At 42.7% G+C, this 11,242-nt stretch overlaps 1 protein-coding gene across 1 annotated transcript; it reads left to right on the top strand.

Moving 5' to 3' along the window:
* Positions 1-1,688: 1,688 nt before the first annotated feature.
* On the top strand, positions 1,689-8,373 carry LOC118422548 (pituitary-specific positive transcription factor 1-like). The gene is made up of 5 exons (XM_035830180.1): positions 1,689-2,415; positions 4,975-5,183; positions 5,573-5,673; positions 6,063-6,252; positions 7,760-8,373. The coding sequence occupies exons 1-5, from the start codon at positions 1,992-1,994 to the stop codon at positions 7,904-7,906; spliced, it is 1,071 nt and encodes a 356-aa protein (XP_035686073.1). The 5' UTR covers positions 1,689-1,991; the 3' UTR covers positions 7,907-8,373.
* The last annotated feature ends 2,869 nt before the right edge of the window (positions 8,374-11,242 follow it).

Raw genomic sequence — 11,242 nt, 5'->3', positions numbered from 1 at the left:
CCACAAAAAGGCCCGAAAAACAATCCCGATCGACTCATCTACTCGGAGATTAGGCTGGACCACTGATCTCCAAGCACGCTGATGATCACACATGAGCATCCGGTGTGGTCTGAGGGTATTTGGAGGACAATCTTTGTGTGAGTGCGTCTTTCTAATAGTGAACCCGAACTTCCTTTCAGCTTGTGAAGAGTTTAGAACTTGTGCTAACTGCGAAGACGTATTAAACGTTACAAAACCACATCAAAAACACTGAAACTGAGCAGGATCCTTACATCTGCTCGGAGATTACTGCCCACAAACCCTGGGTGTTCTGTGCGCCACCCTGCCCGGCATTATCGCACATATAGTACATGTAAGTGGATTAGTGCGGAGTTAATCATTACCTCAATCCCGCTCCTGTATCACAAGGCCGGGGTTCCAATCCCATTGGAGGTCTAACCACCGATATACACCAATCTCCAAGCAGATAGAGGGGTGGAAAATCGTACAGGGTATTTGCGTCGAGGACTTACCGAACACTGACTTTCTTCTATATCACACTTACTCGGAGATTAATGAATATACGTTTATTGCTAATGTACGCCCGAGGGCTGATTGCAAATACATGTGTAACATTGGTGTAAAACTGACATTTACAATGATATAGTCCGCGTGGTTCTAGCCTCCGTAGCAGGCTCTGGAGCCAATGAATCAGCGACGGTCGGCAATCAGCGACCCAGTACAAAAGAAATGGCCAGCAAAAGTGTATTATGAGCCGATGAAGGCCCCATGGAGGCTTAAGCTTCTACGGAGACTAGCGTGGATCAATGTTTAGGGAGGATCACACCATAAGCTTAAAGTGTAGGGTGTATTTACAGCGACAGGTGTAGCCCCAACCAAGATGCCCTAGCCAGGCTTGAACTGGGGTCTCGGTACGTTGCATGCTGGATTTTTATTTCTTTTTTAAATAACATGTAAGCATATAACATGATGGCGATACTGGATTGATTCACGCAGAAAAATCAAGAATCATAACATTAGTGAGATGAGTTATTCATTGCTTTTATATTGACATTAACAAGTTGTGCTGTGGCCCTTGTTGGAATTTTACTGCAAATTCATGCCAAAAGGATCATTGTGAATACGGAAAACACGTGTTTGATATACATGATAATTGTAAAAGATTGAGATAATGAAGTAAGTAGTAAGTAAGTAAGTTTAAGCAGGCTACCAGAGCGACCTCATAGGTAAAAGTAAAGGCAGGTAAATATAGCCTCATAGCCCTTTTGAGGTTGTAGTGAGTTGTTATCCACTGTGTGTAACGCATGGTATTGGACGGCAGAGTTCATCTCTTTTCTACTCCCCAACCGAAGTCAGGTACCCATTCTTACACCTGGGTGGAGTGAGGAAAGCCGTGTGAAGTGCCTTTCCCAAGAGCACAACATTAGTGGCATGCTAGGGGATGCCAAACCCAGAACAACTTACTTTTATTTCATTTTCAATCCTTGATTTTCACCATTGTTTTTACCTTCCATGTTTTCCGGCACGTCACCGCAATCCCAGACATAATTAAACATTTTTTTCCGAAACTGCAATTTCGTTCGGGATGTTCCATTCTAAAACCTCGAGGGGTGCGGATCGGAAAACCGCTTCAAAATCAAGATTGAGAGTAGGTAATGGCTTAATACACATGTGAACGGTAATTAAACGTCAAAGGCGACGGGATTAAGTCTTGTTTTGGACCACCCCTCCAGAGATTACGGAATGGACGATCCCTGTACGAAAAGGCAATCAGACTCCAGATTGAATATCAAATAGCCAGGCCGTTCCCCTGATGATTGAAATATAGTCCCCACCACACAGAAGGAACCCCCACTGCACAACTTCTGCTATTGTACAACTGAGAATCACCATCTTTTTCTGCAGTGGAACGAAGAAGAACGCTGGGTCCGAACTGTGCGATACTAGATTCGAGTATATATTTAAAGTATCCATCGCGACCTTAGTGAAACATGTCTTGCCCGACCACCCAGTACTCAAACGACGCTTTGGTCGCACTGAAAGCCATCGGCAACTGCAGCGCCGACTCCGTCCCCCTCCCTCTGCTACCCCCCTCCACATCCACGGGGATGTTATCCAGTGTAGGGGGTATGGAGAACACCTACGTACCCCCTACCCTAGTCTCCTTCTCCGCCGAGGGGGTCCGCACGTGCCTCTCCCCTACAGCCTTCTCACCTGTGTCGTCCATCGTGAACCTCAGCAACGCAGGATACCCTTCCTTCGCGCCTACCCCGACCCCCTTACCACCGATCTCCCTCGGTCTGGATCTGGTCCTGAAGAAGCCTCTCAACCACAGCACTACCTACGGGGTCGACTCCACGGCGTCCTTCTTCTCCGCTCCCGTCATCACATCCGAGCCGGACCGCCACGACGCCGGTAAGTGAGACCTGGCGATTACTATACATTGGTTTTGCAGGACGACGACTTATTTTTGGTTCCAAACCATTACTATACATAACAGAACCTTTCCCTAACCATGTCAGTCTTACCGGGGCCGTAATACATAAAGATTTAAACTTTGCCGTGTTTACAATTTCTGTGTAACGGTGTGTGAAGGGGTGTAGGTCGGTTGGGCTTTCTTTCTTATCAGCCCAATTTTCGTTAGTTTCTTGCGGGTGGAAACTGAACTCTCTACCACAGACAAATTTCTATTGTCATCGTGGCCGCGCTACGCAGTTAGAATAGCCGACGGTATTATCAGAAATATAGAATATTTTGGTGCATCCTTGTCAAAATGTATCATTATGTTTTCAAAAGCAAAATAGAGTCACAAACGATGATTTTAAATCCATTACATTTCTGTCTACTTGAACTACATGAATTTTGTGAAGAAATGTACCATTTTAGACCATTTATAAAAAAACTGATACCATGTCGAATCTTGATTTCTCAAAATATATCTTAAAATATTCTATATATAGAAAAATTTGCGTAGATATTGATGAAACACGGAATTATTGTATATTTGGAACAATAACGACGCAGCAGAAGCTCATGACGATATCCATTTGTAGGCTTAAGATCTTCCCTTTAGTGGTATAGATACAGAGGAAAGAAGCTGGAAACATTAGTCAGAACAAAGACCTCTATTGTTTGTACGAGTCCATGTCAACTTCGGAGACAAAATTATTATACTGTAGGTACAAACACACTCATCTGGCTTATTTCGAAATACAACTCCTATGGATATACCACGTACATGTATATGTTATCAAAAATGTCTGCCCCTGTTGTTCATGTCCTTGGTCTTAAGACTGATATACAACAGTAGGTTACTTGTTGGTTTTTATGAAGTTATAAACGGTAAACGGTATAGGTGTCCCTTGCACTTAAGGACGTATGGCTTGCTTCCAACTTGATATGATATCAAGTTTTGAAAGAATATCTTTGCTTACAGTACGTACAAGCCCAGTGCGTTCTAGGTATTTTATCTATTTTCGTATGTATCATACAGTTAAACTGCATGTACGTACACACAGTCCATGGTGAATATCTTATACTCCAATGGAGCGATGAAACGGAGGCTGATCGAACAGATATACATTTTTCATTTGATAAAATGAATTGAGTTTTTCAGTGAAATGTACACCGCTATATGATTAAAAGCATCAAGCAGAAAACTGGGTGTGGTTGTAAAAATACATTTTTCATATACATGTTATGTAGTTGTCATGGAAACCGCCTTATTACGTCTTCAGTTTTCCGGCATGCCGGCAACAGATTCATTTTGAGCCGGCCGTGAAATATGTTAGAGCAGCGACACCTAGTATAGCACGATAATCATTACACCGAACAGTATCACAGAAGCGGTGAGGCACTGATCAAGGCCACCAGAGGTCTTTCAAAGAAAAAATGCAACAAAGTCGTCAAGAAATTCTTTGCTTCTGACGGACTTCCAATGGGTAGTCATCTTGAAATAAACTGATCTGTCGCAAATCTGAGCTACGAATTGAGATATTTCAGTCTCAGCAAGATATATGACTTAACCTTTAATTTCTGCCAAGTTTCAACTCATTTCATTAAACAATGGACTTATCATCAATGAGAAAATAAACTGTTGTCCAGCTGGAAAATTTTCACTACAGGAATTTTCGACCGTATCTCTCATCTGGAATCGGCGACGACTTCCGACGTACTTTGGCTCAGTACTGACGTTAAACGGACGAAAAATTCACGTGTTAGTTTTCTCATTATGGAATTTATTAACTACGAAAATGAACCCGCCATGATACAACTTCCATTACGTTTTTACTCACCGTCATACACAATCACCACTCAGTTACGACAACGTTTACAAGATATATACGTGCAAAATTGGCATTCCTCTATTCGAAACAATTCCAAACTCTCCTCTCTTTCTACATTGAACAAGCATTACAAGCAAGAAAATTACGTTTCAACCATAAAGAGCCTTGACGTTCGTAGGGCAATCACACAACTCAGAATTGGCTGTCACAAATTAAATATAGAAACCGGAAGATTCCAAAAAATCCCTATCGACCAGAGGGTTTGTCCATTCTGTCCAGAGCTAATCGAAGACGAATATCACTTTATGGTTGTATGTCCCAAATATTCCGACATACGCAATTCTCTATACAGAAGGCTGTCATTTTGTACACAAGGATTTATCCAAATGGACCTGAAGTGCAAATTCAGATACATAATGACATGTGACAATCCCTGCATGGCAGATATAGGAAAATATATCAAAGAAGGTTTTGACATTAGAAATTCCCCATATGATTGTAAAAGCCTCCAATGATTGTAAGAAACTTATCCCATACTACAACTCCTGTATTAGTTAGATAGGCCTTAAGTTAAGTTATAGCACTGTAGTTATATAGATGCCATACTTTGTACCTCGTACAATTGTTGTGCAATTAAGTTATGTATAAACTATAAACTCGTGAGTTAACTTCGTGTTTCATGTTTCAGGTTCCCACCTGTACCCCGGCTCGGACGTGTCCCCCCTGTCCCTCTCCCTGGTGCACAAGCCCCCTCCGGACGGAGACGGGAACCCCCTCTCCATGGGACACCCCCTCTCCCTGACCTGTAAACCCCCCGCCGCCCAGGCCGAGCCTAACACCCCGGAGCTCCGCGAGCTGGAGGAGTTCGCCAACGACTTCAAACTGCGCAGGATTAAGGTATGTCGTGTAATATATGCTTTCCAAGTGTTAAGTAGAGAAAAGAAAGAAGCAGAAGAAAGAACGGAGCCAAAAAGAAATGTTTGAAATAGCCTCTTGTTGTCACAAGCTATGGTGTTGAGTGTCTTAATCCATGCAATAAGACTTACCCCTATAACTTTACTGTACTTATAATTAACAACGATTAACGATATATATACATGTATAAAGTTAACGTTGTGTCCGTCCCCGAGCTGGGTCACATGCAGACTAAAGTGGGGGTTTTGCCCTGGCGTGCTGTTTTTATTGACTTATTTTCGGGACCAGCTAGATCTAACCACCGTTCAAAGTTCCTATATGATAATGAATAACGATATAATCAATTGATAACTTTATTTCCTCACCCCCAGCTGGGTTACACGCAGACGAACGTGGGGTCTGCGCTGGCGTCGGTGCACGGTACCGACTTCTCCCAGACAACCATCTGCCGCTTCGAGAACCTACAACTCAGGTCAGCCCTATTTACTGTTTGTTTGTGTGTGTTTGTTTGTCTGTTTGTTTGTTTCACCTCTAAGGTCTGGTTTAAACTCCCTACTATTATACCACGCGAACGCACACTAAACTCACCAAATGGATTATTGCATCGGCCTTTTTCTATTTTCAGTCATAAAAATTGCTGTAAGTTGAAGCCAATCCAACAGAAATGAAGAGAAAAAGCAGAAAACAAACGGATTTTGTTCAATTTCCAGTTATAAAAACGCCTGTAAGTTGAAGCTGATCCTGAGAAAGTGGGTAATAGAATCAGGAAACAAAGCAAGTGAAAAACGACGTGGATAGAAGCTAATAGAAGAAGCAGAAACCAGAAACCAATGATTCACAATGTCTTTCTTCCATTTCTAGCTACAAGAACGCCTGTAAGTTGAAGCCGATCCTACAGAAGTGGATAGAAGAGGCGGAGAACAGCGGCGGGCCGGGCGGCGACAAGCTCCCTGGGAACGAGAGAAAGCGCAAGCGCAGAACGACGATCGGGCTGTCAGCCAAGGAGGCGCTGGAACGGCACTTCCTTAAGCAGAACAAACCCTCCTCTCAGGTGAGACACTTCCTCAAGCAGAACAAACCGTCTTCTCGGGTGAGACACTTTTTCCTCTTAGGTGAGACACTTCCTCATCTCAGGTGAGACACTTCCTTAAACAGAACAAACCGTCTTCCCAGGTGAGACACTTCCTCAAGCATAACAAACCGTCTTCTCGGGTGAGACACTTTTTCCTCTTAGCAGAACAAACCGTCTTCTCAGGTGAGACACTTCCTTAAGCAGAACAAACCCTCCTCTCAGGTGAGACACTTCCTTAAACAGAACAAACCGTCTTCTCAGGTGAGACACTTCCTTAAACAGAACAAACCGTCTTCTCGGATGAGACACTTTTTCCTCTTGGGTGAGACACTTCCTCATCTCAGGTGAGACACTTTCTCAAGCAGAACAAACCGTCTTCTCAGGTGAGACACTTCCTTAAGCAGAACAAACCCTCCTCTCGGGTGAGACACTTTCTCAAGCAGAACAAACCCTCCTCTCAGATGAGACACTTCCTCAAGCAGAACAAACCGTCTTCTCAGGTGAGACACTTCTTCTTCTCAGGTGAGACACTTCCTCAAGCAGAACAAACCGTCCTCTCAGGTGAGACACTTCCTTAAACAGAACAAACCGTCTTCCCAGGTGAGACACTTCCTCAAGCAGAACAAACCGTCTTCTCAGGTGAGACACTTCCTCAAACAGAACAAACCGTCTCCTCAGGTGAGACACTTCCTTAAACAGAACAAACCGTCTTCTCAGGTGAGACACTTCTTCTTCTCAGGTGAGACACTTCCTCAAGCAGAGCAAACCGTCTTCTCAGGTGAGGCACTTCCTTAAACAGAACAAACCCTCCTCTCAGGTGAGACACTTCCTTAAGCAGAACAAACCCTCCTTTCAGGTGATTTTTGTCTTCAACTGTTCATGGCAATGTTCAATACAACGGTCCCATAATCTGTTTTAGCCCTTAAGCATTAGAATCAAAGTTTCAAATAAAGGTTTAAACAAACAAACAAACAAACAAACAAAGTGACCACAAATCCACACAGAGCAGATATTAGACTTGTACTAACTAAGAGTGTAGGCCGGTGTTTGCGCCTAGGCGCAATCCCGTCTTGAGTTGTTCGAAGTTATCGATGGTTCTCCTTTTCGCCTGCTCACCATCGTCCATGGTATCAAGCAGGAGATATCTAATCTATTAGAAGATCTACCTGTGGTAGGCGGATAGACAAATGCTGTAACAACCTGCATTTGCCAAAACAGGAGACTGTTTCGGATGATGACTAACTGCCTGCCACGGCTACTTGGAGATGAAGATCCATCAATAACTGGCATAAGTAGGAGGGTGGTACCTGGGCTAGCCTGATTTAATCTCGCTAATAGCAGCCCGCCCAACATCCGCCGCCCTCCTCGGAGGGGCCAGTTACAGCCCCGGTGTTACACCGACTAGTACATGGGCTAGTCGAGTTTTCTTTTTCTCCTTCCTTCTTGAAGCATTGATCTGAAATTTTCCTTGTCCTCCCCCGTCCAGGACATCGTGCGGGTGGCGGAGTCTCTGCGGCTGGACAAGGAGGTGGTCCGGGTCTGGTTCTGCAACCGGCGGCAGCGGGAAAAGCGCGTCAAGACATCCCTGCACAGCAGCTCCCTCTATCTGCATGGGGAAGAACTGAAGGACTAGTGCAATCATACATGGCAGGGTAGAGACTATGTTTCAAGCAGAGGTTCGGCTTTGACGGTTTTGACATGTTTTAAGACCTTTCTACTTTGTACCGTTTCTTTATGATTTTTCCCGTGGATATGAAGAAAACGGTCCAAAAACGGCCCTAAAAACGGCCTAAAACACGTAAAAAAAACAGCCGAAGGCGCAATCTCTGGCCTGGTATATACAATGTACTTTTAAAACGTTATAAGCATTTATGCAACAAGCCTTATTGTGGAACGATAGAGCGAAGTGATTTCATCATCAAAGTGCCTTGTACGATGTAGTAACTTATTGTAAAGACTCAAGAAGAAATATTTCTGTCTAGACTTTTACGGAGTGCCTCTTGAAATTCTGTACTGATCCTCATAATTATTGTTTATTGTTCGCTGAATTTCTCTATTTATTGTCAATGATTCATTATTAAATTTCATCTGAATGCAGTCAATTTAGGTACGTATGTTGTTGCTATTGGTTATTGTGTATCACATAAGTTCATCCATTCATAGCAAGCATTAAGAAATAGGTTATGATATTAGGTCCCTTCCTTACGTCTGCTTGGAGATAACCTGCGTGAATGACGTCATCGCCATGTCACTGTACAAAGGGAGACATATATTAGTCTCCAAGCAGACGTGTCAGCTGGATCAAAAAAAGAGAAGAAATTGGCCAAAATAGGCAAAAATAAGTTGCCATGGGATCTCAGTCAGTTCACTCCTAGACCAATTAACTCCTTACTTGGCTTTTATTCCTAACTTGGCCAAAGTCTACTATTACTACTAGTATTCGGCTAGCTACATTCGGCCAGGCGGTAGTCTGGTAGAGACTAGACATATGTAGCCTCCACCAGACCCCTACCGCTTCGTATCATGGTACCTACTTAACTTTTATCTTTAATCTCTAAACAGATGTTGGTGCACAAAATTGTTATCAGAAAAGCAAGTCGATCAGAAAACTAAACTTCGAGAATCCCAATATTTCCTTCATTAGGATGGGAGAAATGGTGTAGAAACCAACCATGGCAATATGATTATGAAAACGGCAAAAAAAATTAAATCATTAAGCGCCCCTGTAGTTCCAAATGTAGCATGCAAGAACGCTCAAACTTATGTCACTTCTTCCCGAGTGTAAGAGCTATCTAATACACACTTCAGAATATTTATTAGAAAACGAGATATCTACACCGGTAGTTCTGTTGCAGTACCAAAGAAATCCGCACAATCCAACCATTTCTTTGATATGACATAATCTGACTACATGTGTACCAAGTTTCCTCCATAGCTAATTGAGTTGACCACAAACAAACACACAAACATGCATACAAACATGTTACTTACTTACTTAAGCCTACTGCCCATTCTTGGGCATAGGCCACGAACTCCATCATGTACAAACACTTATCAAGAAATAAGATCTAAAAAAAAACTTGCAAAAGCATAACCAACTCAAAAAGCCCGCCGTGGAGGCTATGTGTGGTGATGACCAGACGTGGTTCTTACTTCCAGAGGCAAAGGCTCAAGTACTGTTATCTTGGCTTTGTCCTTTTTTGTCCCGATGGGGGCAAATAACAAACTTCTGAGTGGCTAATCCAAACAGCCAATTATCTCGCCCCAGAAGCTGTGTGTGTACGTAAAGCCACAGCAAGTAAATTTTATGGATGACATCCTCTACAGAATGCAAAAATAGTGAGATAAGGCGAAAAAAAACAAGATGGGTGAAAAATAACGAGATGGCTAAATTTTCAAAATAGACACCATAAACATTGTAAGAAGAATTGAAGTGACAAAACGTGGCATTTACAATTAACAAACCTATAGATGACATGCAACAGTTCGATGACTGAACTAATAAGGCTTTTATTCCTGTATCAAAGAAGTGAATTAGAGTAGTAAAAATGATACTAGTAGTGTGGTACACTGGTATCACTTGCCAAGCTGGCAACCACATTCGTGGTTTCCATATTGTTGGCACTTTTACAAGTATCCAACTTTTACAAGCGACAAAACATGGTAGCACAGATGAAAGTCATTATTAACTGTATAAGTGTATTCAAAACGTTCACTTGTATAGTAAAAGTGACACGAGTGTGGTAGACTGGTTTCTCTTACCAAGTTAGCAACTACTCTGAGTCTCATGACTTCCACCTTAACCGCTATCCAAGTTCTACCGTAACTACAGTCATGCATATGATATGGTTACCTCGCTAATGTCACTCCTACAACTACCATCATTGGGCTGAAACACAACATATTCGCTCATTTTGGTAGTTTCTCGTCAGGTTGACCATCTCCAAATGAGAAAAAAATTCTTCTTCTTTTTTCTGAAATCATGCGAAAATTAATGAGCGCGCTGATGTCATCCCTAAAATTTACTTGCTGTAGCCTTAAGGGAAGGAACGGAATTCCTCACTCCCCACAAACGCTTGCCCCCTGTAGGGCCAGAAACAACACGGTAGAAACCGTTCCGTATTAGGGGGAAATGATTTGCCATGGGACGTACTGACTAATCTCTCCTCTGGACAAATTAGTCACCGTATTTGGGCAAAAATCCAATACTAGTACTCTCCAAGCAGAGGTTGGTGGGAAAAATCGTGACCTTTTCCTTTCATAATTTCTTTTCGACTGGCATTCCCTCCTCTGTATTCCCTCCAAGGAAGGCCGGTCGAAAAAAAGATTATGAAAGGAAAAGGTCACGATTTTCCCCACCAACCTCTGCTTGGAGAGTACAATACTAATTAAAGTGTGTTATTCAGCCAAAAGAAGCAGTACTTAGCGTGTTGGAGACTAGACTAGATAAGAACCAAAACGGATGTTGTGATGTTAGTCAGAGGCAACAGTCATGCAACAAGATGGAATTCTAGAAATCCTACGGAGAAATTCAAGTTGAAGATATGTCATTAGATTTGCCCAATAACACTTCGCACTAGTATGATTTATTTTGGAAACTCTTAAACATCGGTCATCATAAGATTTTTTTTTGTTCCTCCTTTGTTTATTTCATCATTCTTTTTCTTTTTTTTCCATAAAATTAGCATTGCCTATAACGTTAAGTAATGCTTTTTGGGAAGCCCAGGTAGCAATACATATAAAATGTAGACATAAATTACATATAAAATGCATCAAATCTAAAATCGTTTTCATCACGTCCCTAACTGTCCTTCACACCTGAGCAGAGCGGAAGTTGCGTCACCCGACGATGACGTCACCCCCTTACCTGTGCGCACACCTGAGCGGACCGGAAGTTGCGTGTGCAGAAAGTCTGGTTACTCCGCGGCCACTTCCTCCCGGGACCCAGCAGAACTCTGGTTGGTGCGTG

The sequence above is a fragment of the Branchiostoma floridae genome, chromosome 9 (assembly GCF_000003815.2).
Source record: "Branchiostoma floridae strain S238N-H82 chromosome 9, Bfl_VNyyK, whole genome shotgun sequence".
NCBI lineage: Eukaryota > Metazoa > Chordata > Leptocardii > Amphioxiformes > Branchiostomatidae > Branchiostoma > Branchiostoma floridae.
This window is presented reverse-complemented; position numbering and strand designations above follow the sequence as displayed.